Genomic DNA, 27,912 nt, shown 5'->3' with positions numbered 1-27,912 from the left:
CTGCCCCATGGCCCCTGGCCCGTGCCAGGCTGGGACCCTCCCCGCCGCGGCTCGGGACAGGTCTGAGCAGAGCCCGGCGCGGGGAGGGAGGCGCAGCCGGCGCCCCGCAGGGGGGTTAGAGGGAGCCGCGGCGGGCCACGTAGCGCAGCGGAGCCCGCGGACCGGGTCCTGTGATCCCCGCCCCCAGCGGAGCCCTGCCCGCCGGGGCCGAGCGGCAGGGACAGGAGCTCGCAGGCTGCTCCGGGAGCCGCCCAGGCCCAGAGTGCCGAGAGCGTGGCGCGCGGAGCCCGGCCCGCTCCCCATGAGGCTCCCCCCGGCGGCGGCGCCCTGACCTCCGGAGCCGCCCGGATGGCGGGGCCCCGGGGCGCCCTGCAGGCCTGGTGCCGCCGCCAGTGCGAGGGCTACCCCGGCGTGGAGATCCGCGACCTCAGCAGCTCCTTCCGCGACGGCCTGGCCTTCTGCGCCATCCTGCACCGGCACCGGCCCGACCTGCTGTGAGTACTGGGCCCGGAGCGGCACCAGGCCCCGCAGCGCCGGGCTCGCCTGAGCGCCCATCCGGCCCCCGGGGGCGCCGCCGCGGCCCCTACGCGGGGCGGGGAAGATCGCACCCGGGAAAGCGGAGGGACGGCGGGGGGAGGGGGCCTGGGACAAAGGGGTAGGGCCACTGGGAAACGCCCTGGGCTAGAAGAAAGGGGGCCCAGGGCCCCCCGCTCCTTGGGGCAGAGGCACTGGGCAACCATCCTCGTACCTGGGCTATAGGAGAGGTGTCCCTGACGCCCAGAGGTGTAGGGATTTAGTGCAGGGAGCTCCGGGACCCTTCCTGCCTCTGGGGTTTACAAAGGGCGTTAACGGAGTGTCTGTTAGTGTCTTTTAGTTCTGAGATTTAAGGAGAGTTGGGGGAGCTGGGGCAGCGGGAGGAGTGGGGTGGGATGTTTGGAGACTGGCTCCTGGGTGTGCCTGTGCGGAAGCACCTTTAAAACATTTCCTGGATTGCAAGTGCAGTTTTTTCACATTTATTGCATCTCAATAGCTGCACCCTTGGAATGTAATAATAGGTTACACCTGTCTAAGGTCATTAATCCATGGATCTTGAAAACACTTTATCAACCCTATGAATTAAGTTTCGAATATCTATTAATTATTATCCACGTTCTACAGAGGGAGAAACTGAGGCACAGAGAGGTTATATGACTTGCCCACGTTATCCAGTCAGAGTTGGGAATAGAACGCAGAATTCCTGATTCCCCGTCCCCTGTGCAAATCACAGGACAAATCACTCTGTTGTTTGAAAAAATAAATAAAAATAAAAGTGAGACTTGGGGAAGGAGCCCTAACCCCTGTCTCTGGAACTGTCACTATCAAATCTTATAGAGTGGTCTGATGAGGACAGTAGGAAGTAAATGGGAAGTGATGTTCCTAATACCATCCTATATACCTTGTTCCCTCCAAAATGGGCCTATACAGTATTACCGCAGCTTGTGCCTGATATGCTCTATTCTGTTGGCTAAGGCATTTTTGCATTTATTTTGAAAATTCCCAGCACTGTCTCAGTCAATAAGATTCTTCCTTTCCAACAACTGTTTATAAATGCAGCATGTATGGACAAAGCACCGGAGAATATGCTGTAGGAAATGATCCTGCATTGGCCAGCAATGAGGGATGGACAAATGTTACTTAACAGGTGTCCTTCCTAGGCTCCTGTGATTCCATATATATGCATATTTTTCAGTGGAGGAGGTTTGTGTGCTGATTCAGTTTCTTCCTGGCCTGATTAAGTGCCAGCGAGGAGGGCATGCTGCTTCAGTGGGGGACTTTCTGATCTTGGGTTAGGGGAGTGCCAGGTGCAGGCGTAACTAGTATAATGCTGCGCTGAACACCAGAAACAAATGATGATGACAGTGAAAAATAGCCAGTAAGGCTTCCCACCATGCTAATGGCTTGGATTTTAGTTTCTCAGTCTGCACTCCTTTTGCAGGAGGCTCTTGGTTAGAAGGGGATGGACTGACAGACAGATTAATGAGAGGGACAGAGACAGGTGAGTTTGGGAATGGTTTTGCTGGGGATGATGCTGTTCTCTTGGAGAAATCATATACCCAGATAGGCAGCTGAGATGATTCCCACTCCTCCCCCAAGCTGCATGCTGTGGGCAGCTCAGAAATCCACCATCTGTCGGTTCCAGTCTTTGCTGTGGCTAGTGATCTGATGCTCTCCCCTTGTCCCTAGTACACACATTTCTTCTCACCCATAGGCTAGACTCTTAAATCTGACATACAGCAGTGCATGTTCCTTCCACTACCAAGGCATTTTTCTTATCACCCCAGTTGAGGTTGCTTAGCACAATAGACTTCTCTTTTGTTTAGGTGCCCTCTGGAAGACCTTCTATCCCAATAAAGATTACTACCCAATTAACAAGAGAGACAGTTTTAATATTAATGTGGCTGAGGAGCTGCAGCACACATCCTATTACAGAATGGGCCCATGTAGTTAGGCGAAGGTGCATGGATGGTGGATATAATAGGCCCCTGGTGCTGCGGTGGCCGCTGGACCCCGGTTGTGGGATTTTGGGGGGAATTTTTTGATTTATTATGCCCTATGCAGGTTCCGGGATGGCTGAGGAGGCAGTACATGCTATTCAGCTCCCCAGGTTCATCAGTAATCTCCCTGGACTCTGGCCATTGGGGGTGGGGTGGGGTGATTGGGTCTCTGGCTGACCCGGGGCTCCTCTGGCTGGGGAGGGGCACTTGGGGCTCCTCCAGGTATAGGGGGGTGTCTCAGGGCTCTGGCTGCAGGGGAGGGGGAGGTGCGGGTGGAAGGGGCGGAGCTGGGGCTAGCCTCCCTGAAGCGGGGCTCCATCCACCACCCATGAGAAGGTGCTATCTGAACTGGTGGGCTAGAGACTAAGTCTATTGCCTGCCTATTTCAGGAGCCACTTGCACAATGCGCAGCATGGGTCACTGGTGTGGAAGAGGCAAACTAAAACAGGAACAAGGAGCAATTCATACCGTTTTTATTTTTGCATTTATCTCGACTATTAAGGGGCTGAAAAGCAAACCAACAGCCAGTGTGAAAGTGAGATACCCAAAACCCTACAGTAACCACCCCTCAGTCCTCTGAAGGCTTCCTCATTAAGTGGAATTACCATCCCCTTAAGCTTGCTCTTAGTATCAGTGGGCTCAGATCTGTTCCCTGGCAGATATCTTAACTAAGAGCATCTCAGTTAAGTGGAGTGAACTTTACTTTAAAGACAGACCTAGGGCCTTACAAGGACATAGCATGTTACGGAAGGATTTTTCAAGGGGTGGCCGAAGGGTGTGCCATCTCCTCTGATTGCAGTCGCTTCAGCATGTCCTGTTTTGGAAACTCAAGGATATGGAGTAATAAATCTCTCAGACAGCGGAGCAAAAACATTCCTCCTATTCTTCTAAATTGTGTTTATAAAGCACCTTCAGTCCTCTTGGTAATAGTATCTGGCTGGTAATTGTGAATAGCCTTCTACTACAGTTAATGGGCTTCCAATGTGATGGGCCATTCCAGTAGCTCTCAAACAACTGTGCTGCTGCTGCTCATGCCGATTGCAATGGTGCGAACCCAAGAGACCCTCAAGTTCTGGATACACACGCGTTTATAGGCTGTCATGTTCCAGCTCCATCAGGGTGTGAACGGCATATGCATGCAGCAGCTGGATGGTGCTCGGTCATAGAACTCACTTCTGTGTAATAATACTAACCCAGCGCTCTGCTCCTTAGCGTTTCTCCTGGTTCTAGAGTGTCTCAGTTTGTGCCTCTCCTCTTTACCTACCAGTTATGTGTAAAGCATCTAGCCTGTCTATTCTCTGGATGCTCTTGCTGCCTGGAGTGTCTGAGTGTTCAGTCCAGAACAGCTGCTGTGCCCCCCAGTGAGATGTCCTTGTCTTGATAAGTTCTTGGATGTGAAGGGGAAGCTGTTTGAGAAGAGGGGTATGATGATGCCTTTTCATGAAATGATGCAGAGACCATAGCCCGTCTCTTACTGTTGTTGAAAGTAAAGCTAGTTTCCATTCTTGCTCTCCTAAGTCCTCTCAAACTAGTCCAATTAATTTGAAATTCCACAGGTGGGATCTCATTGCTGGGTGTAGATACACTGTCCTGGAAAGCTTCAGGCAAATGGGACAAGACTTTTGGAAGCAGCGAGAGTCTAAAAAAAGCAATGAGAGCTGCAAGAGCTCAGCACCTTTAGGATCTGGCCCAAGGTAGCTCAAGTTGGGCACCCAAACACAGAGGTGTTAAAAATATGAGCCTAAGCAATTTGCTGCTGGGGTACTGTGGTCTATGAGGGTAGGCACAGGATTGGGAGTCTGGAGATGTGGCTTCTAATTCTGCTTTTGACCCCTACTGGATTTGTGACCTTGAACAAGTGACTCAGTTTCTCTGTGCCTGTTTTCCCCATCTGTAAAATGGGGAACAAAGGTCAGTCTCCTGGCTGAGACCTGGACTGAGATTCTGGAGGTTTGGGTTCAGTCTGTGTGACCTTGGGCAAGATGCTTAATTTCTTTTTTCCACCATCTGTAAGACTGGAATAATATATCCAGGCCTACTTCACAATAAGCTGAGAAGATTAATTAGCTAATGCTTGGACAGTGCTTTGAAATCTAAAGCACAATGTAAAAATTTAGTGGGCTTCCCTTGCAGCTTAGTGAAGCAAGAAGCAGCTATGGACGTGGGAGAATGAACATCTCTTCCCATGCCCTTGCACTGCTGTCTTGCACAGAGCCTGTGGAGGGAGATTTCGGGGTATAGACACCGAAAGAATAGGACAGTGTCTGGCCTTGGCATTTTCGGTGGAGAGAGAGAAGCGGATGTACACCGAAAACGAGAGGAGAAGGAGGGACACACCCTAGCACCATCAGATCTAAAATATTTAGTCTGTTTCGAGTCATCGGTTCAAATCCCAGCAGGTCAGCTCAACTATTCCTCTCTGAGAGAGGTAGATTTCTGTGCACTATGCTGTGTGGATTTTTCGGACAGGGTCTTAAAAGCTGAAATCCTCCCTGCTATGTGTTGCCGTTAAAGAGTCCACAACGTATTTTGGAAAAATATATGTTTGCTCTAGTTTTTGCTGTACAAAATGCCCCATGCCTCCCAGTATTTTGTGGGCTTGTTGGCTGCTGTCCTAAACCACAGAGGCCACTATTGCTGCTGCATCTGTGTAATTAGCAAAGCACTTTGGGATGAAAGATGCTATATCCATGGAAATTCTGACTCCAAGTGTCTTCTGCTTTGTTGGGACTTGCTGAATCAGGGCAATCATTCTACTGGGATGTCTTCCAGGAAACTGATTTAATAATGAGGAATGGTAATACAGATGCTTCATCAGGACAGTATTCCCATGAATCAGTATTATGGGACTGCCTTAGGCTGATGCCAAAGTGGTGATATGTATTTAGCGAGGTGCTGAATAGTTGTGAAATTCTAAATTCTGTTATTTCAATCCAGGAGTCACCAAATAAAGCTAACAGGGTGTATTTTCCTGAAGGCTTACTGACCTGCAGCACCCAAATGCACTGGAAGGCTCCACCCCAATGCGTGTTAGTGACTCCCTCCCTGGGTGCTGTTGTGTGCCCCATGGAGTAGAACTTGGGCTCCTTAGGGCCAGATGGAGCTGTGAAAGGAGTGTGATGGACAGGAAGAGGGAGATGGGCTGAAACCTACCCACCATTTGTGTGCTATGTTTCCCACCATGTAGATCTGAGGGAGGAGACCAGGCGGAGCACAGTGTTTGTGGAATTTATTCTCTACAGTCAAAGTAAAGACCCTTCTACCCTACCTTACTAGCAAAGCAACCTCTATCTTTGCACTCCCAGTCACTTGGTAACACTCATCATCATCTTCTTTCCACATGCACACCCCACCCATCCAAGCAGAATGGGCCTGTCTGAATAAAGTGGTTTTGGGTTGGCAGAAGAGATTAGGGATAGGGGTGAAGATTATTTTGTATTTGGTCTGGCTTTGGATGCTCCTCATTGGCCAGTGCTATGGTTGCTACAAACTCCACCAAAACCAGTGCTCAGTTTCCAGGCCAATCATGTACACAAGGAAAGCTAGGAAATTCAAATGACAGTTATTTTTGAAAAGGGAGACACAAGGTTAACATACTCCAGTCAGCCATCACTCTGATCTCATATCGCTTCTCTCGTGTTGCTGAGCTTCTTGTTTTTAAGAAAAACAGAACAAACAGAATTCTCAGGCCTTGAGTTATGATCATAAATCTGTACAGGGAAAACACTTGTACAGACCCTTGTCTTTAAAAAAAAAAACAACACACAGCTGTGAGCCATTAAATCCAAAGTTAAGGTTATGGATAATAGGAAAAAAATGCCAAATATGGAAACGAAGAGTTAAGATACATCGAATAACCTTAACTCAGCCCTTGTATTCCCACGTGCTCCCATTGCATGGTACAGTGCTCAGCATACATGTGTGTGGGTGTGTGTGTGGACACATCTATATGTGCCACCTACTTGACCAGGGTCTAGCCTCAAACTCCACTGGTCTTTGGTGAGAACAGCAACACCAATGTTTTGCCTCTGAACAGAGGAAGTATATTCTTGCTGTGTCAGAGACTGTGACTGGGATTTATTTCAATGTCTCACAGATTTCCTGTGCAACCTTGGAAAGGTCACTGAGGGACTTTCTTTCATCCTTCCTCATGCTGGGAGTAGTCTTATTGGCTGTCTTTACACTGAGCTTTGCTGCGAAGCTAAACTGGGACAGTAAAGATGAGGACATTTTGTTTTTAAAGTAGCCACAACCAGTAACACTCCTCCTGGGTTAAAGTACTAAATGTAAGTAAGAGTGGCCCATTCTGACCTTTAATTTCTGGGCTTGTGTCCTCATCTGTAAAATGGAGATGATACTTATCTACCTCACAGGTATGCTGTGATGCTGAGTTCATTGTTTAGTATAGAATGCTGAGGTCATCAGCTGGACGGTGCTGTAACAAGCACCAAGTGATGCTGTCATTACACTTCGTATGTACACCACAGACAGATCCAACTCCTATCCCACATTTTCCTCACACAGAGAACTGGAAATCTTACAACCGTTTTAACCCTTTACTCTCCACACTGGTTGGGCCTCCCCTGGCACAGGATATTTTAAACCCTTGCAGATAGGCTACATATACGCTCCACTGGCTATGATTTAAGTTATCTGCAGCTGCATGTGAAATGCCAGAGTATGTTGGGGTTTAAAATGTGCACAGATGCCTAGATTCTTGTCTGAATCCGGAAGGCATCCAGTGTTTAACGTTTCGTCTAGCTGCAATACTGTATGTGATTGATCATCTGCCTCAGGCCGGGGTGTGGGAGAGATGAGGGTAGAGTTGGAATAGTCTGAGGCACTTTTTCTGTATTTCTCCATGTTTGGGGTGTTTTTGATACGTAATCTTAAATCTTCTACTCTGTCACAGTGGGGCTTCGATACTGGCTGAAATCTTTAGGTGCTATTGGAATACAGATGATGATAAAGTCTGAATTTCCTGGCTTTCAGCCCTTTGTGTATTTTCAAATTGCAAAATTCTCTTACGGTCTCTTGCCCTGTTTGCAGTCTTAAATCTACTTTAACAAAGGTTTTGTTTGTCTGGGAATTTGGCTTTTTGTTGTTGAAATGCCCTTGTAATATTGGTTGTCCTGTGAACCTGTTTGTGGTGTCTTGTGGAGCCATTCCTCCCCTTTCTCATATCACCCCTCCGTGCTTTCTTGTTCCAGAGATTTTGATTCACTCTCCAAGGACAATGTCTACGAGAACAACCATCTGGTGAGTCCCCGTGACACATTGCACTGAGGGAAAGAGGGAGTCATGGACAATGGAAATAACATGATTGAGTACGCAATGTTGACATAAAGTGCACTTGAGGGCTGGGGGATGTGGTGGCAGTCATCTGTACAAGGCTAGAAAAATCTATTCACTCTGGATAAGACAGAAGCTTACCTGGGTGAGTGAGGGGACCTGAAGTGTCTTCTTCCACACATTCTAAGCTTCCATAAAGTGTTCTGAACTTTGCCAAACAGCCGAAGACTGAATCTAACAAGAGTCCGGTTAGTTTCACAGCTGCTGTTCCCAACCTCATAGGTAGCAGTGCAGCTGTCTAGATTCATTGCAACTTCATGGCGCTCCTTGGAAAAGCTATCATCTGCAGTAGAGGCAGACACTGGAGTTACTGACAGGGGAGGAAGGCCCAAAAACCAGAGGCTGGGAGTAGAGTAGATCAGTGACCTCATCTTCTCTGTCTTCCTTGCAACAGCCAGGAGGCATTCCTTGCAACAGCCAGGAGGCATGGGTTGGCTTAAATTAGTGGAGACCCTCCTCCTTAACAGCAGCCAGGAGGCTCTGGAGGAGAACAAAGAGAGAGAAAACTCCTGTCTCTCAGCAGCTAAAGGTATGGCTGAGTGGGAGGTTCACATTTATCAGACACTAGCCAGAGACTGACATAAAAGATGAAGCCCCGGAGCATGGTCTAGGGACAGCACCCTCACCCTTCCCAGCAGCTGGTTGCAGGAGAGCTGGGTTTCTCACAGGATGGACTTTCATGTCTTGACAAGCAAACGGCTGGTAGATGTTTTCAAGTTTTGTTTGATGAGATGCACAGCAAAGGTGCTAGATACACACAAACCACAATTAGAGCAGCTCCTAGTGAAGTATCACGCTTGAGAAAGGAGCAGTTCCTGGGGATTGGTGGCCCAAAGGGCAGTATGATCCTAGGGAAGGGACATTCCTGAGGCCAGCAGGAATGTCCCTTCACCAGCAGTTTCTGGTGAAGTAATGGTCCCAGAAGTGGTATGGTGCCAGGTAGAGCTACTGCTCTGGGAGAAGCCATGATCCCAGGGGTGCCCTCTGTGGAACAGGACTGAATATGGTGTCCTGGGGACGATAGTGCTTCAGTGAAGCAGTGTTCCCTCACCGCCCTTCTGCCCAGCCCCATCACCTCCAGCAAGTCCCACTCTTTGGTGCTCACTGGGGTTGGAGAAATATGCTTATTTGTTCTCCTTTGGCCTGAGAGGTTAGTGGTGGAATGTGCTTGGATCCCCTTGTGGCTACCAAGTGAGTGTAAACAGGAATCCAGTGAGAATGGAATGGTGAGGTTGTCTGAAAATATCTGATGTGAGAGGGAGCTGGAAAGACAAGGAGCCATGGAAGGTAGGCATCACCAGGGCTCGTGGAAGGCTTGGATTCAAAAGAAAACAAATCAATGGAGCAGCTGGGGATCCCAGGGGTTCCCCAAAATAATCACACACTCCCACCCAAAGGGAACTGAGCTACAACATTTGAAGTTCATTCAGTCTCAGGGCTTCCCATACGCTATGCTCCCACAATGGGATCCTAGCCCTGCTCTGTCTTCCACAGTCAGTCCATTTAGACCCTTAGCCCTTCTGCTATCTGGCTCTGCCTGTAGAGTATTTGTGAGCCCCTTTATGTTCTCTCAGGGTTTATTTTGCCAACTCTGTTTGAGACACTTGAGTGGCAAAGTAGCAGGCCTCAGCAATCTTACCTCAGGGCAAAGGTGCAGTAGGTCAGCTACAGACATCTGGGTTGCCCTGCCAGAAAAGCAACAGCAAGCGCAGAAATTTAGCTGCAGTGAGGGAACACGTCCCTCTGCTGAGCAAGCTTAGGTGGCGCTGCAGAGCCCATGTCCTGTGCACTGTGCCTCATTATTCCTGGCTGGCAAATGTCCTGTTTGACCATGAATTTATTGTCCATGTAGGCACCCCCATCCCAGTAGTATTTGCACACCCTTCACATATTAACGGATATATCCCCATAACATTGCTGTAAGGTAGGGCAGTATTATTGTCCCCATTTCGCAGAGGGGGAACCCAGGTGCACACAGATTACGGGGCTTGCCACAGGTCACACAGGCAGTCTCAGATGGGGCCGGGAATTGAACCCTCAGCCCTCATCCAGTGCCTTAACCACAAGATCATTCTTCTTCTCTGGAGATGAGACCGGGATCTCGGCACGGTTCCTAATGGGGCAAGTGCCCACCTGGCTAAAACCATCGTCCCTCATAGTACTACTGGGGCATGTTATTGGTGGGATCGTCCCTGGAGACTGAACTCCTTGCTTTCTCTCCCCTCAGGTCATAACTCTTGGGAGACTTCCTGGAAAGAGTAGGGAACATGGAAGAACAAGCGCACTGGGTGGTATAGCAGGGGTGAGAGGAGAGGGGAAGGGTGGCGGCTGGAGGTTCACTGAGAACAAGAGCACCTCCATCACTAACCATCCCTGCTTTTTGTTCCTCTGACATACAAGTGTGTCCATTGGGCCTCTGTTCTCCACAGGGTGGATTTGATTTAAATCTTAAATCACTAGTCAGGAAGACTTGATTTAATCATGGATTTCTACAAAAAAGTGCATTCTTGTTGGTTGTTATAACCTTAATACATATCCTTCACAACTCAGATAGATGTAGGTTTCATTTTTAGAAGGTACACCCTATACATTTTTAAACAGTAATCTGAAAAGTTTTCAAAATAAATCAGTTTTACAGCTATATCAGAAGATGAATGATTGGTTATTTCATTTACCAAAGGTAATTGAAGCAGATATTTATGAAGTCCTTGGGAGGTGAACTATCTCTAATTCAACAGGTTAATTGTTAATATTTGGAGGATTTCCTTGCCATGCTGTGTTAGGAGGCGAACATCACCAGACAGACATTTAAATTGTTTTATTTAACTAAAACAACAACCGTTAAGTATTCTGGATTTTTTTCTTCAACAGCAAACATATAGTATTTTAACAAAACAAGTGTCCCTCCCTTCTCATATTTATCTCCAGACTTCTTCTCCTTGTCCAGATCTATTCCACCTCCAACAATCTTCTATTCATTGAACTTTTTGAAACTTTGCACTTTTAGAGAGGTAAGGGATTGACTCTGTGTACACAAATTTGCAGAGCGACAATAGAGCTGAGGTCTGTTATTTCTCACCTCTATGTATTATTTATTTATTTGCTGTTAACAAGCATGGTATCTCTGGAGACACAAATCCACAGTTAGAACTGCAAAACTACACATCTCTGATGGTATCTTCTAGACCAGTGGTTCTTAACTTGGGGTGCATGCACCCCCTGGGGGTGTGAGATGCCCTTTCTGGGGTGCGAGACATGCCAGATTTTTTGAGAAGGTTAAATCATTTAAAACACAAATTAAACACAGGCACGTAAGTACAACTACTTCGTTTCATGTATTTATTAACAGTATACAATTCAAAATTATTACTGTAATATACAAACAAAAATATATCTAGGTTTAAGGGGTGCGAGAACTTATTTTGAGAACCAAAGGGGTGCAGGCTGCAGTAAAGGTTAAGAACCACTCTTCTAAACTGAGCACTGAGTCCCATTGGTAGATAGAAAGATTAACCTAAATAATCTATACAGAAGCCTGTGGAACCCTATGAGATTGGGTCCCTAATCCATGAACTACTGGAACTCATTTACAAAACTTTAATATACATTTACAAAACATGAATATATTGTCTCATACTATAGAATTAGAATTTATAATCCCTATTTCATGGTGAGATATCTTTGAGCTATAATGTATCTTTAGATAGGTTTTTTCCTCAAAAAGCATTTTATCAAAAAAATCCGATTTAAAAAAAAAATTGGATTTTTTTTATTTAAATCATTGATTTTTATCCAACCTGGTTTTCCAGTGGGCTTCAGTTTTAACTCCTGTCCTCCCTCTCTGGAACTCTCACAGGCCTTTGAGTTGGCAGAGCGGGAGCTGGGGATCCCCGCCCTGCTGGATCCCAACGACATGGTCTCCATGAGGGTCCCCGATTGCCTCAGCATCATGACCTACGTGTCTCAGTATTACAACCATTTCACCAACCCCAACCAAGGTGAGAGCTACGGCCTATCCTTCCAGCTTCCGCCCTGACCCCCGCTGTGTTATGTAAGGGAACTCAACCATACTTTTGCAATCTCTCACTGTGGCCGTGTCATCATCTGTCCCTCTCCACTCAGGTAGTGAGCTCATCACAGCTTCCTATTTCCAACCCAGTGCTTCCTTTTCTCCCTGTGGAACGTACTGCTTCAGGAAGTGACTGGAGTGTGTGTGTGTGTGATTTGGCATCCTTGAGTTAGCAGAAAGTATTCTTGAGTTAATCACCATTCTCATAGCCCAGCAACACCTGGGAGGGCAAGTAGGTCTCATGGCCAGGAAGTTAGTGGGGAGAGAGCACCCAGATCTTCCCTTGTTTCCATCTTCCTTTGGGGATAGGCGTCACAGCTGCAGGTGCTGTTGTACTTTAGGATGCCTTGGATGGTACCTGGTCCCACTTGAACAGTGAACAAAGGGTGTGGGGAACTGGAGTGATGAGAAGCTTAGTGCCAGCTGCCCAACAGAGCATCTTTCCTGTAGGGAGCTGGGCTTCCCACTCATCCTTCCCTGCTCGACTCCCCTGATCTAACCCCCCAGGTGCAGCCCATTACAGCTTATAGTAAACCTCCTCCTGTGTAATATGCACACCAGCCCTTCTAAAGACAGACCCCGTGTCCAACTACAGGTGCTCCCCTTCCTCCAGGTGTTAGTGAGTGTCAGCCCTGGCCATGGTAGGAGTTTTATCATATCCTGCGGTCTGCACTCAGGAGCATAAGCGCCAGGGGGCTGTAATAATACTTAGCACTTACCCAATGCTTTGCATGCTTTACATGTTATCTAGCTGATCATCACAACACCCTGTGAGGTAGTTAAGTGGTGTTATCTCCATTTTACAGATGAGGAAACCGAGGCACAGAGGAGGTGAGTGATTTGCCCAGGGCCACAGAAGGGAGTCGTTGTCAGAGCTGGGATTAGAATGCAGGGTTTCTTGATTGTCAATCTTGTGGCTAACCCATTACCCCATGCCTCTCCCTCCTTCCTGGAATAGGTACCAAGGTGTAAAAGTGGTCAGGTCCCATCTTGGGTCACAAGGCCAGATGATTTTCCTACGCCATGTGCTTTGCATGAGTCATCCTCTTCTGTCAATGGCTGATTCCTCTTTTGCTCTGTCTCTCTCTCTCTCTCTCTCTCTCTCCAGCTAGAGTCCCTCCGCCCATGAGGCACCCGGCTGCTGCCTCATCACCCCCTTTGCCAGCTCCCAAGAAGCCTGTGCCTGCAGCGGAGAGCACCACGGCACCACAGGTACTTCATCTATTGTAGCAAAGTTAACCCCATCTTTTAATTTTCTGTGCACTCTGCTCATCACTGGAGCCTCTGAGTGAGCATCTGGCACAATGAGAGGAATCCAAACAGACAGTCTGTTGCATTCTCTGGGACATGAGAGTGTATGTGTGTGTGTGTTTTGTAGTGTGCTTTGCTTTGTGGTGGGTATTGGGAGAAGGGTCCAGCTTGAGGAATTCTCTCTCTCTAGAGGTCTTGGGTATTAAGTGCTGCTCACCACCTGCTTCATTCGGTGAAGAGGGGAAAGAAAGTGCAGTCTGCAATGCAAGAGGGCTCTCTGAGAAGCCAAAGGTTCCTGGGTAACCCCAAGGCCCTCCCCTTTGGGGATGATGGAGTAAGGACACAATTACTGGGATGGATGTGGGCAGAGGATTCCCCTTCACTTCCCAACCCTCTGCCTCAGGATTCAACAGCTGGCAGGGATGGACCAGGACTGTGACTGCAGCCCCTGGATTCAGTAGGGGTTAGAAATGTCCCTTTCACCTCTTCCCTTCTTGGATCGGGCAATGGTTAGGAAGGGGGATGAGGATGTCCGTTCTGTGCTGGGACAGGGCTCAGGGAGCCTTCCTGAGGATTGGGCTGGGGGATTGGGACAGCCCTTTCTCCGGGATTGGCAGGGGTTGGGCTGCAACCTGAATGTGGAGGGGTGAGATCATTGCTATTTCTTTATATTGTCCTGTTCTTCTGAGTGGGGTTACACCCGAAGCTCAGCTGCTGAGCAGATCTCTTTTTTTGTACTGCAGTTGCGCCCGTGGCCCCAGTCAAGATCAGGACCCCATTGGGCAGAGTACAGTACAGATGCTAAGTAAAAGACAGTCCCTGCCCCAAAGAGCTTTCATTCAAAATACACTCTGTCTTGATTGCTGCCCCTCCAGTCTGTACTCTCCTTGTGTTCTGCCTCAGGATGATGTTGTTGAAGGCCTGGCAGAGCGATCCCAGCGCAACACACTCAGCAGCACCTGCGCAGCCTGCCACCAGCACGTCCACCTGGTTCAGCGCTACCTGGCCGACGGCAAACTGTACCACCGCCAGTGCTTCAGGTAAACCACCACCAGGCCCAGAGCAACACCCCACCCCACCGCACCCCTCAACACTGCAGGCAAACTATACCATCACCTGTGCTTCAGGTAAAGTAGCCCCAGCCCCAAATTAACCCCTCCCTGCCTGAGTTGACCTGTAGCCACAGCCAAGTGTTACCACCAGATTAATGTTGTCTGTCTGTTTGAGTGTATCAGAACACTGACACTGAGGTGTTGAAACAGACCAATGGGGCAGTCCAGGAGTCTGTCTGCAACTGTGACTAATGACAGGAGCGTTTAGAGGAAGGCAAAACAAACTCTAATACATGTCCCTGTGCAATACTGTACGATGGTAGGAAGAGGATTTCTACCTGTTGCTGTTTTATACCCTGAAGACTGAGGATTGAGACCTTAGTAACTTACCCTACATGTTGTATCTCCAAATGTTTCCTTTAGCAACTTCTCATTCTTTATTGATTGTTTTGAGTGATTCGCCTCAGTAATATCCTGCAGCTGTGAGTTCCGTGGGTTAATTGAGGTAAAAATAGCCTCTTTTCTCCTTGTTCAAACTTGCTGCCTTTTATAAGAACATAAGAACGGCCGTACTGGGTCAGACCAAAGGTCCATCTAGCCCAGTATTTGTCTACCCACAGTTGCCAATGCCATGTGCCCCAGAGGAAGTGAACCTAACAGGTAATGAGCAAGTGATCTCTCTCCTGCCATCCATCTCCATCCTCTGATGAACAGAGGCTAGGGACACCATTCTTTACCCATCCCGGCTAATAGCCATTTATGGACTTAGCCACCATGAATTTATCCAGTTCCCTTTTAAACATTGTTATAGTCCTAGCCTCCAACTCCTTCAGCTAAAGGAGTTCCCAGGCTAACTGTGTGCTGTGTGAAGAAGAACTTCCTTTTATTGTTTTAAACCTACTACCTATTAATTTCATTTGGTGACCCCTAGTTCTTGTATTTATGGGAATAAGTAAATAACTTTTCCTTATCCACTTTCTCCACATCACTCATGTTTTATATACCTCTATCATATCCCCCCTTAGTCTCCTCTTTTCCAAGCTGAAGAGGCTAGCCTCTTTAATCTTTCCTCATATAGGGACCCCCTCTCCAAACCCCAATCATTTTTACTTGCCTTTTCTGACCTTTTCTAGTGGCTAGAATATTCTTTTTTGAGGTGAGGAACCACATCTGTAATCAGTATTCGAGATGTGGGCGTACCGTTGGATTTATATAAGGGCAATAATATATTCTCACGTCTTATTCTCTATCCCCTTTTTTAATTATTCCTAAACATCCTGTTTGCTTTTTTGACTGCCTCTGCACACTGCGTGGACATCTTCAGAGAACTATCCACGATGACTCCAAGATCTTTTTCCTGACTCGTTGTAGCTAAATTAGCGCCATTTCATTGCATCCCTGCCTCAGCCTTGGGCTTATTTCTCTAGATTTCAGCATAAACAATGATAAACCAGATGCCACTACAAGAGTCCTGAGTGCCCTGGCACCTAATTAATCTTACAGCCACCAGCTGCATTGAAACAAACAGGAATCCACCAGCTCGGCTCTTGTGGGAGTGAGTTCTTGAGTGGGCTTCTCTGTGTGGCTCTCACTGTACATAGTAAGGATGGCCCTGCTCAGGCTGCTATAACTTCCTTATTACTGATTTGTATTACAGTAGTGCCGAGAGGACCCTGTTCAAGCACGTAATGAGACAGGCCCTGCCCTGAAGAGCTTATGGTCTAACTAGATATGGCAAAGGGTGAAAGAAAGGCCCGATTATTATTCCCATTTTTATAGACAAGGGACAGAGGCAAAGAGAGATTGAGTGACTTGCCCAAGGAGTCTATGGCAGAGTTGGGAACAGAACCCCAGTCTCCCGAGTCCCAGTCAAGTGCACTAACCATATGGCCCTCTTTCCTCCCTCAGCCTTTTAAATCTCCCCTCCTGTAGAAGGCACTTTCCCCACCTTCTCAGGACGGTTTGTGCATCTCGCTGGCAGGTGTAAGGAATGTTCCAGCACACTACTCCCTGGAGCCTACAAGCCTGGGCTGGAGTCGGGCACTTTTGTGTGCACCCAGCATCGGGGCAAGCTGGGCCTGAGTGGGAGGACGGAGTGGAGGCCCAGCCCTGACTTGCAGCACCCGGGCAAGAGGACTGAGGCTGGGGCAGCCACTGTGGGTGAGGATGTCCCCCCCTCAGAGGAGAAGGAGGGGAAAGAGGACAGCGTGCAGACATCCCTGGTGATTGCATCAGAGAGCCACCCACCAGGAGAGAAGGAGGCAGGTGCAGCAGAGAAGGGTCAGGCACCCGCTGGAGTGGAGATGGCAGCGTCCCCTGTCCGTGCAGAGAATGAAACGCCCAGCTCTGAGCCCTGCTCCCAAACTCCACCCAGGCCTCCTCTCCCCAGCAAACCACCAGTGCCCAGCCAGGACAAAGCCAGCCCACTGGATGGACAGCTCAAGGACACTCGTCCCACCCCCGCCCCGAGGCGGGGCGCAGAAGCAGCAGCCCCGTCACCACCAAGCTCTCACCCCGTCCCTCGGCCTAGATCCAATGTGCAGAGTGAGGCCTCTGAGCCAGGGCCTGGCCTGGTGAACGGTAAGAAGGTGCAAGGATGTCGTGTGGGGTGGTCCGCATTTCCCCATTGCAGTGCAGCTTATGCTCAGCAAAGCCTCTGTCCCTGATGAGGCTCAGCAATGCCCTTCCCCCGCCCCTCTCAGACTGACACCCCCAGATTTCTGATCGAACCTTGGTCTTGATCGCTGAGCCTCACTCTGCCAGCTGTCCCCAGAAGGGGCAGATGAGCGTGGATGGGTCTGGTGCCCTAGTGCCACGCTGTATTTGGGCCTGACAGAGTGTGTCGATGGCAGGCAACACTGTCCCCAGCGCTACTCCACAGCTACCAGGAGGCGGGAGTGAGGGCAGCTGCAGGGGGTGAGTTTTGGTTAACAAGATTACCCAGGCTGAAGTCTGGCCTGGGTGCTGGGACTGACACCCCTACGCCAAGGGGGAAAATGCTGTGGGACCTGCAGCGAGCAGCCAGAAGACAATAGGAAATCCATCGAGCTTTTCATCTGCTTCCTAATGGCCTTTTGCTGTTCTTACCATGTGTCCTGTATCTTTTCCCATTGCCTGTCTAGGTAGGGTACCTGAACCTGGCCTCCCAGTCCCCAAACCAAGAGGGAGACCCACCTCCTCAGATCGGTAGGTTCTTTGGCTTGCCCCGAAACCACATAGACCAGGAGGGATTGTGCGTGTGGTTAACTCATGAACTCTCCTTCCAGCCCTCCCTGGCTGATCAGCTAGCAGTGGGGAGGGAGGGCCTTGTGGCTAAGGCCTGGGGAGCCTCCAGTTCTGTTCCAGGCTGGGACTCAATGCGGGGCTAGAGCAGTGCTTCCCAGACATTTTACTGAGCCCACCCACCAATTCCATTTGGTCTTTTTTGCAACCCCCGCATTGCGGGGAGGGCCAAAATCATACACCAGTGTCCTTTGCCACCTCCCTGCCCCACTGAGGGGGCACCACCTACCCTCAGCTGTTCCATCTGCCCTGGCACCATGACCCTAATCCCAGCCTGGTGTGGAGGGGAGGCCTTGGCTTGAGAACGTCCCATCCCTCACTCATTCTCCAGTGGTGGCTCCTGTCCCGTGGGACTGGACCCAGCTCCCAACCCCAGGCATTGCAATTTGGGGCTCGGGGTTGCAGTCCACCCTGTCCTGAGTGGGCCAAACCTGAGTGGTGATGAAACCCCATGCGGGTTGCAACGGCTGGAGTGGGGAGCTGGCCCCAGCCCTGTAGGACTGAAGCTGCTGCTGTGTGATGAATGCGGGGCGGCTTTGCCCTCCAGACTCCCTCTTGGGCCCTCCCCTCTGCACTGGGCCACAGCCCATGTTGAATCTTCCTGCAGTCCACTGTTTGGACACCACTGGCCTAGAGCAAGTCCCTTCTCTCCTTGTGCCAGCCTTCCCTCATCTGTACCTGAGGGTGGATAATGCAGTGTCTGCCATTCAGGAAGACTTGTAAAGTGCTTGGAGATCTTCATGTGGAAGGGGCTGTGGAAAGGCAAAGAACACATTTTGTACTCCTATCGCAATGTCTATACTTTGACCTGTTAACCTGTTACCCCCAATCTGTGGGTATTGCAGATTATGTATTCCTTACACCATCCGATCTTAAACCAAACTTCGCACCCCTTGATAATCTGTCTGTTATTCCCTGATAACCAGAAACTTCTACACTTAAACTCAGTACTGTTCACTTTTTTAAACATCGTCTTAATAACATTTTTAAAATTTGATTGATGTATTCAGGATTCCAAGCCACCCTGAATTGGCAACACCGAACAGCTGGGGAAGAGGAAATGCTTGGCTGCCTGGGGGAATGTTCCACATTCCTGGGCGGGGGTTTCTGTGGTGTCTGTCTGGCTGTAATGGGTGATACTTCGCACCTATACAATGCTTTTCATCCAAAGATCTCCAAGCGCTTTGCAAAGGCTGGTCTGTATCATTGTCCCCATTTTGGAGAGAGAGAAACAGAGGCACGTAATGAGTAAAGGCGCCTCACCTGCCTCAGTGAGCAATGGGGCAATTGGGCACCTGAGACATTTTCTTGCATTGATTATTGGGTGAAAACGGATCCAGTGAACTGCTCCCAAATGCATTCCCCTTCCCAACTCATTGTGTAAAGAGAAGTGACTTGTGCTGGGGGAGGAGCAGTTCTCCAGCTCAGCCAGGGTGCTCAAAGATCCCAATAAACAGCTCAGCTGGCTGGAGCCATTTGCTTATGATCTCCTCAGCCCCCAGGCATTAGCAGCATGTCCACTAAGCGTGGCAGATAGTTTAATCTTTTTTGCTGTGGTGCGACATGGGGGATGGGAGAGAGGCCACATTTCCTAGGAATGGCCAATTAATATTGTTTGCCAGACAGTGAAATGAGGGTACAGAGCTCTGGTTCCCAGCCTCATTAGGGAAGCTGGAAGGTTTGTGCTCCCCCTGCCTGTGAACCCACATGCCCAGACCTACCCTCAACCTGTCCCTGGGGGTGAATGCTCTGCAGAGAGAAGGAAGGGGCAGCCCTGGCCTGACGATTTCCCCCCTTATGGGCAATGTTCTACCGGTTTGTCATGAATTCATGCAACCTCCTCATCCCCTCTCCATCCCTGACACCACTCTTCTCTTCAACTAGAGCGGGAGCTGCTGTGAGACCAAAGGACCCTCCGTGGATTGCGTTGGTCCAGCCAGAGCCCAAGAGGAAGCCGGCTCCTCCCCCGCCAGGCAGTGGCCAGGAGATTCCCATGAGGGCTTCAGAGGAAGAGGAGGAGCAGGGGAAAGGGAGGGAAAGGGAGAGCAGTTCTGCCAGCAGGGAGCCCAAAGCCTACAACCCCTTTGAGGAGGAGGAGGAGGAGGAGGAGGAGGAAGGTGCAACACCAAAGAGCACGCCAAAGCAGGACGAGAGTGAGAGCATGACAAAACCCACTCATCCCTGGTACCGCATCACCCCCACCAGCAGCCCCAAGACAAAGAAACGTCCGGCTCCACGAGCACCCAGCGCCTCCCCCCTAGGTGAGTCCCTCCCACACCGTTCTGTGCACACCCATCCTACACAGAACTCCTGCCTCTGTTGCCCTTGGACACCAGGGGTTGGCAGCCCTGACGCTTTCACCTCTCCAGCAGGCAGAGCAAATACTAATGTCTACGCCAGCTGGGCTGGGCTCTGTGCTACCTAATCCTGCTTCCCACCCAACCTCACAGGGTGGGCGTCCGAGAGATCTCGCTCCTGAAGGTGCCTCCAGCAGTCTCCATCTGTAGCTGGTACATGTGTGTGGGGGTATTTGTTACTTTCTGTTCCCCTCTGACCTCTCTCTTTCCTTTGTAGATCACCACCCCATCTCCAGGCTCTCGCACTCAGAGCCGTCCTCCTCCACCCCATCACCTGCCCTCAGCCTTGAGAGCATCAACTCCGAGTGTTCAGCCAAGGCCGCTGGTGACCCAGATGAGGCGTCAGTGCCCAAGAGCTCCTCCGAACCCACGGTCCATGTGCCGGCTGCTTCCAAGATCTCCTGTGCAGACACTCCGCTCACTAGTGTCTCCTCCAGTGAGAGGCCCGCAGCCCCAGCCAGCCTGTCCGCCAGCTCCTCCTTCTCTTCCTCCAGCGAGCTGGCCAGGTCCAGTGGGGAGGCACAGGGGGGAGGTCAACAGACCAGCAAGAACCTTTCTGCCAGCAATTTAAAGACCAGCCCCAGCCAACTGCCCCCCAAGCCTCCTGCCAGTGCTGGTCCCACACCCATCCTGTTGGCCTCAGACACGGGTGAAGGAGGCCCCAAGAATTCCCCATCGCCTAAGCCTCAGCTGAAGGTAGGCTGGTGCATTTCTCCTAACCCCTCCTTTTCTCCCACCCCTCCCCGACCCTCATCACAACAATCATCTTGTCCTCCAAAGAGGCCCAGAGGAGATGCCCTTCAGTGCCCTTTGGGAGGGGAAACCCACCCCTACCAGTAGGCCTCTGGCCTTAAGCTGCTTGCTGTTTTTCCACCTCTCCACCTGGAGACATCTCCACACTGGAGCTGAGGGTCAGGCTACCAGTCTCCAACACTCTGCTATCATATGGTGATGTCTTCACCCCAAAGCAGCTCTGGTGCCACCAAGTGGTGAGACTGTGTGCTGCAGCTTTCAGTAGTAACATTCTGCTCTCCACCCATTTGTGCAACATTGTTGGCAGGGCCGCCCCAAGCGGCGAAGCAGGGGGGAAAAAAGAAAGATAAAGCTGATCGGTGGCACTTTGGCGGCAGCTCAGTCGCGCCGCTTCATTCTTCTGCAGCAATTCGGCGGCGGGTCCTTTGCTCCCTCTCTTCCTCTTCGGTGGCACTTCAGTGGCAGCTCAAAGAGGAAGAGAGGGACTGAGGGACCAGCCGCTGAATTGCTACCAAACACCCGGATGTGCCGCCCCTTTCCATTGGCTACCCCAAGCACCTGTTTCCTTCACAGGTGCCTGGAGCTGGCCCTGATTGTTGGCACAAAATGTGACCACCAAGAGCTGGTCAGGCAGAGCCAGAGCTAGGATTCTCACAGTCTGGTGGGGTAAATGGTAATCATGCTCTTATTCACCCTGCCTCAGGGTACAAATCAAAACAAATGAAAATGCTGCTCAGAGCAAAATAGCTTTCCACGCTGTTTATAATTAAGCTGTGGAACTCACTGCCACATGACATTACTGAGGAAAATAACTTAGTGTGATCAAAAAAAGGATTAAATATTGATACAGATAAGAATAGTATCTGCAGTGACACTGGCTAGGATAAAATAACCAGGGCTATAAATCCTTATGCCTCAGGGGACATGCTAATCACTGGCTAGAGTCAGGAAGACGCACCTCCCGTAGTTAAGTGAGGTGGATTCTGGGGGTTTATACCTCCCTTGGAAGCATCCAAGGCTGTCTGCTGTCATAGACAGGATACCAGAGTATCCAAAGGGCAGTCTACACTTACGAATTTTGTAGCTACAGTTTCCCACCAATGCAACTCCAGCAGTGGAAGCAGTAGTAAAAGCTATGGTGTAGACAGGACTTGGGTTCTTTTAGCACTCTGGTATCAAACCATGCTCTGGAGTTGCACCGGTGGGGAATTACACCTGCAGAGTTTGCTCCTGTAGACAAAGACTGGTGGACCAGCTGTCTACTCCACCATGGCAGAAGTGGGGATAGTGGCTTAGGTGGACTGTTACTCTGCTCCAGTATGGCAGTTCCTATGAGAGGGCATTTGCTCAATGTTCACACCCTCCCTGGGATCTGCTTTATTGCTCTCTCCTGGGCACCAAATCATCTCCTTGGTTGTTTTCCCCAGTCTTCATGCAAAGAGAATCCCTTCAACCGGAAGTCGTCACCTGTCACCTCCCCCTCAGCCCAGAAACTCCCCAAAGGATCCAAGCCAGCACGCCCTCCTGCACCAGGACATGGCTTCCCGCTCATCAAACGCAAGGTAAAGAGGACAGAGGAGCATAGGGGCAAATGTCACCTCCCCACTGTCGGCTGGGGCTGCAGCTCTGCTTGCTGAACCCCTATGTCCTTTTCTAGCTTCCAGCGGCGGGAGGCATGTGTGGCTGGCTGTTGAGGGATCTGGGGGATGGGTGGAGAGCCTCCTTGTGCACGCATACTCCCTAGAAGGCTCTTCAGAGTGGTGTACATTGTCTTGCGTCACTAGTGGCTCCTTTAGGAGCTGCAGGTTGGCCAGACTGCCTAGAACCAGCCACCCGGGGCCTTGCCTTGGCTCTCGCTCTCTTCTCCCCACCCAGTCTCTGCCCCTATGCGTGTCCTGATTCACCGTATGGTACAGCAGTTGCCATACCTCAGGAGGGAGTTGTCTGAGCAAGAAGGGTGTGCTGAACAAGTGGGGCAAAATGTATTCACACCGCTCCCCCAAGATAACTGGGGGCCAGTTTGAGCTGTTGATGGAGGGAGATTTTAATGCATGTGCTGCAAGTGCATCTTCCCCCAGCAGTGCCATTAGTCTATGTGTGATGGAGCAGGGTGATTTCCCCCAGGAGAGCTTTGATTTCTTCTGATGCTGTGTTAGTCCTATGGGAGGGAGTTGGTCACTCCCATTGCTCTCCCTCCTCCACAGAAGAGTGCTAGTCTCCCCTGCTCTTTCCACTGCCCACCAGGGATTGCCTTGAGGTCCCCAGGCAGGATGCTGGAGCAGACCAGTCAAGGGCTGCCCAGAGAAAGCGGCTGCCCATAGCAGTGGGTGTTCCTGCTTGTGTGGTTTGGTAGGTCCAGGCGGATCAGTACGTTCCAGTGGAGGATATTTACGGAGAGATGGACACCATTGAGCAGCGGCTGGATGAGCTGGAGCACCGAGGGGTGGAGCTGGAGGAGAAACTCCGCAGTGTCGAGAATGGTAATGTGGATTATGCCAACCGTGGGGGTTGGGCGGGGACGGGAGGAGGGGAAGAGAAGATGTGTCATAGAGAATAGGGAATTTTAAGATGTAAGGGCTGTACCACCCCTGTAATGGGGGAAAATGAGGAAGGAGAAGTAGTGATAATATGCTCTCTGTTTAAGGTTAGGGGGATGAAGGATCAAGGGAGTTGAGTGGGGGAAGGGTGGGGCTATGCCAACGGTCTTGGCTATGAGGAAAATGGATCAAAACCATCAGTTCTCCATGGGAGGCTGAGAACTGTTTAATTCACTCCACTTCCCATGTGTTCAGGAGCTGGATGAGGTCAGGTTGATTATAAGTTAATCTCTCCCTCCCCAGCATGGTAGAGCCTGTCTTGGCCTGCTACGCTGTGTGGGCAGGAAGCCCTGAGGAATGTCTCTGAATTCTCTTTCTGCCTGGTTTGACTGGTAGACAGCCCCGAGGACAGCCTGCTGGTAGACTGGTTCAAGCTCATCCATGAGAAGCACATGCTGGTGCGCCGTGAGTCTGAGCTCATCTACATGTGAGTAGGGGGAATGCACTGACGCTGCCTCCAAAGCTAGGGAGGACGGAAGAGCCTCCCTATTCCCACTTGAGACGCTTTACCAGAAGGCCCTGATAGGCTTCCTAGTCAAGGGGTGGGGCTAGCGATCTATGAAGATGTTGACTCTTTGTCCAAGTGTACTTGGAACTACTCAGAGACTGGAGCTACAAGAGCTGTGGGCGTCCCCATAGCCAGTGCTCCTGCAGTGTTCCCCATGGCACTTCCTTCTGTAAGAGGCTGTGAGCACCCTGTAGCCACCACTCCTATATCAGTCTTTACTGGATGAGGCTGGGTCTAGCATTGCTAGGAGTACAGCCAAGGCTCCTGCGCTTTCACTACAAGTCTCCTGGTAGGTAAGGCTAAGGTCACAGTTGTTACTTTCAAACCTGACCCCATGGAGATGGCTTCCCAGAGAGGACATCTGCTTTCCGGAGGGGTCTCTCTGAGCCTTGCAATGGGTTTTTGATGGTGTTTCTCTTTCTTTGCAGTTTTAAGCAGCAGAACTTGGAGCAGCGTCAGGCTGATGTAGAGTACGAACTGCGATGCCTTCTCAATAAGCCAGGTAAATCTCTTAGTACGGTGAAATACCACCCTGAGCAGGTTCTTTGTCCTCCCAATGCCCATTATACCTTCAGTCATGGCTAGTCCCTGGGTAAAAGGGACCAAATAGGACTTACCTTTGATGGATATTAATATTCCTCCTTAACTGGCTGCAGGGTGGCTGTTGAGTAACATGAGACAGTCCCTCTCCAGCACCATTTCCTGAGCATGCTGTCTACACTGTATTCCCAGTCCCCACATTGAGAGGCCATCATTCTAACCTAGTGTGGAGATCCACAGAGTCATCTGCTAGGCTCAGGACAGGAATCAAACCCAGGTGTCTTGTATGACACTCCGGACCCCTGAACTCCTTGCGCAAGGGAAACTTAGTCATTTAACTCCCTGTCTTTTCTGGCGTGGCTAGCTAAGGACTGGACGGATGACGACCGAGAGAGGGAGACGGTGCTGATGCAGGAGCTGGTCACCATTATTGAACAACGTAATGCCATTGTCAACTGCCTGGATGAAGACCGGCAAAGGTAACACGGCGGAAAGGGGGAGATCTGTCCAAAACCCAGCTGCCTTTACAGCCCTGTCTGAGTGACACAGCGGAGAAGGTGGTGCAGACCACCAGTATGGGGTGAACTTGTACTGTGAAGTGCAACACCACGATGCCACTGTTACTGACAGACCTTCCCGAGGGTCCCCCAATCCTTGTTCCTGTCAATCAATGCTAATGACTTGTGGGGATGGTGTGTGTATCTCTGGATGATGTCTGTGTGTATGGGGAATATGTCATAACTGTAGCAAGAGATTATGGGATACCAGTGACCATACCAGTCATGAGCAGTGGGGAGCTCTTCCAACTATGTTGTGGCTGTTGTCCTGAGAGTGGAATCTCTCAACAGTTTCCAACTGTTTCTTTCAGAGAGGAAGAGGAGGATAAATTGTTGGAAGCCATGATTAAAAAGAAAGGTAAGAAAGTGAATGGGAGCCACATTCCAATACTGGAGGACTTCAGAGTCCTGGCTGCTCTCTCACGCTCCCAAGAAGAGGGCAGAAGAATAAAGGGCATTAGTACAAATACACATGAACATGTGTATGTGTTTAGGGATTTATTCTATTATATGTAGGTTCTTATATCACACCCACCACCTCTGAGCATCTTCCACAAATGCATTATGCAATCTGACTAACCCCCATCCCCTTTTCTCCTCTCCTCCTGTTCCCATAGGGAAAAGTGTGTTAGAATGTCTAGATAATATACACACACTTTGCTATGTGTTTAGGTTAGAAAAGGCAAAGTCAAAGAAATGTGCTTTGCACTTGGAGCAGAAGGTGGTGAGGTTTGTATTGGTCCTTAATTCATGTGGGAGTTCATTCCACAGCCTGGGAACAGCTCCTGAGAAATCTCTGTCTCCTGTGTCTAATCTCAGTGACCTGCATTGAATGTGTGTGTGTTTTCATTCAGGCACTGGTGGCTCACACAGATGTATGCATCAAGTAGTTTAGCCCCAGTCTGCATACATCACACAAGTGGAGGCATGTGTCTATTGAGTCTATAGGCACCAGTATGCATGCTTCACTCCTGGGCTCTGTCCTTTAGAAAATAACCTCTCCTTGCAACGCTTCTGCAGAATTTCACAAGGAGTCTGAGGGCAAGAAGAAAGGAAAGTTCAAGCCCATGAAGGTGCTGAAGCTGCTTGGCAATAAACATGAATCAAAGAGCAAGTCACCCAAGGAGAAAAGCTAGAGCAGGAGAAAGCCAGAAGCAAGGATGGATGCATTGCTGTCTGATTGCATCAGCCCTCCCTGTGGCTGGCTGGATACCTGCCACTGGGGCTTCTGCCTCCCACTCCTCTCCAGAAGCTGTCTCTCTCCTCTCATCAACCCCCACATGCCAACGCTGATTTCTCCCAGGGAAACTCAGCTTTCAGCCACAAACATGGAGTTGCCCAAAAAAGAGGAGACATGGCGAGTCTGATCAACAATACTCCCCCTTTCTAAGGCTGTGGAGAGCCTGATCAGAGGGGAAAGGATACTATCCACAAGCATTGGGGAGTGGGGAGGAGGGGAAATAGCTTTAGGAGATATTACCCAGTTGTGTGTTTATTATTATTATTAACTGTCTGAGCAGTAAGTAAAGGATTTTGGTGTTTGTGGGAAACTTGCACTAATTGCCCCGTCCCTCATTCTAACTGTGATAATCACATGTGCCTCATACCCTCTGCCTTGGGGGCTGTACACAGTTGTCTCTCCCCAACCTCCAATTCGTCCCCTTGCAGTCTGAATTCCCATTCTTAACTTTGGTAAAAGACTCTGGGGCTTATAAAAGGATTATTTCATTGGCACTAAATTCACACTGAAAAACTAAATGAAAAGGAAAGAAACCCCAAAAATTTCCATGCCTCAGGTTCCTAAAAAAAAAAAAAAAGGTAACCACTGTCCTGTTTGTGGAGAGATTCCCCTCCCCCTGATGACACGCACCCCATGAGCTTCAGGGCTGGGCAGGGTCAATGACAGGGCCAGGCAGAATGGCTAAGGAAAAGGGATTATGGGGAGTTCAATTGGACATGTCCAAGATACCCCACCCAGGACATCTAACCCTCGCTGCAGCTGCTAAGTAGACCCACGTTTATGCTTTTTGGGGGGCAGGGAGGAAAAGAATGCAAGACTTTATTCAGTGCCAGCAAGGTTATCCTGTTGCCTTGCTTGCTCGTGCTGCCCTCTGCCAGCTTGGGAAGTGGGAAGGGAATCTCAGCTGGCCCTTCTCCAGCTTTGTCTGTATTTATATTTTTAAAAGTGCAAAAGGGGGGATATGATGTTTTTTTTTTAATAGTTTCATTACTAGATGGATTCAACCCCACTCAGCTTTTTAAACCCTTGTTTTATTTGTTGCGTGTGTGCGTTGGGGGATGGGGAGAGCAGTCTTCCCTCCTTCCTTTCTTTTTTCCACCTTCTCCAAGGTGAGGAGCTATTTATTGAGCTGTTTGATTGGTCTGAGTTAGACACTGAGTTTTGTGGGGGTTGGTTGGTCAGCTGTTGTCTTGCCTTGTTAGCAGAGTAACTACCAGCCCAGAGCAAACTGCTGCATTCCCTTTATAAAAATATTACAGGTTTGATCCAAACCATCCTTGCTGGAGTATATTTTTATACAGGGATCCCTGTTTACAAAATCATTGAGAGAGGTGAGTTTATCATCTTGGTCCCAAGGGTCACCAGTACTGGTTGGGGCAGCATACTCAGCCCCTAGGAATGGAGGGCCCCATCATACTCTTGCAACCCCCAACCGGCTGCTCCAGGAGCAGTGGCCACCTTTCTATGGTCATCTCTGGAGACGGGAGATCCCAAAGCACAACTTACCCTCTCCAAAGCAAAGCAGTCAATTTGGCCTTGTGGCGTGCAGGTGAGCCACTGTCAAAGGCCATTAGAATCGCTGCAGTCTGACACCCCCAGTCCTACTCCCGCCAGTATTTTGATTTGTAAACTGTTACACTGTACTAACTCTGGGATTGCCATTCATCTGCAGAAAAATAAAACCAGTGGAGTTAAAAAAAACTACTGCCACCCTGTGTTGCTTATCCTGACCTGTGCTTGGCTCACAGTAGGTACCTGGCTAGCTCAGTTGGTAGCACCTGCACCTCTTCATCTCAGGATTATGGGTTTGAGCCCAATGT

The 27,912-nt window shown here is 49.8% G+C and overlaps 1 protein-coding gene across 1 annotated transcript; it reads left to right on the top strand.

Moving 5' to 3' along the window:
* Window positions 1-281: 281 nt before the first annotated feature.
* On the top strand, window positions 282-27,793 carry MICALL1 (MICAL like 1). Its single transcript, XM_032791663.2, has 16 exons — window positions 282-494; window positions 7,745-7,793; window positions 11,743-11,884; window positions 13,064-13,167; window positions 14,110-14,246; window positions 16,240-16,838; window positions 17,381-17,444; window positions 19,425-19,801; window positions 20,115-20,593; window positions 22,078-22,212; window positions 23,004-23,130; window positions 23,584-23,674; window positions 24,184-24,257; window positions 24,660-24,774; window positions 25,164-25,210; window positions 25,873-27,793. Exons 1-16 carry the CDS (start codon window positions 349-351, stop codon window positions 25,986-25,988), a joined length of 2,802 nt encoding a protein of 933 aa, XP_032647554.1. The 5' UTR covers window positions 282-348; the 3' UTR covers window positions 25,989-27,793.
* Window positions 27,794-27,912: the final 119 nt, after the last annotated feature.

This window comes from Chelonoidis abingdonii, chromosome 1, assembly GCF_003597395.2.
Source record: "Chelonoidis abingdonii isolate Lonesome George chromosome 1, CheloAbing_2.0, whole genome shotgun sequence".
Taxonomy (NCBI): domain Eukaryota; kingdom Metazoa; phylum Chordata; order Testudines; family Testudinidae; genus Chelonoidis; species Chelonoidis abingdonii.
This window is presented reverse-complemented; position numbering and strand designations above follow the sequence as displayed.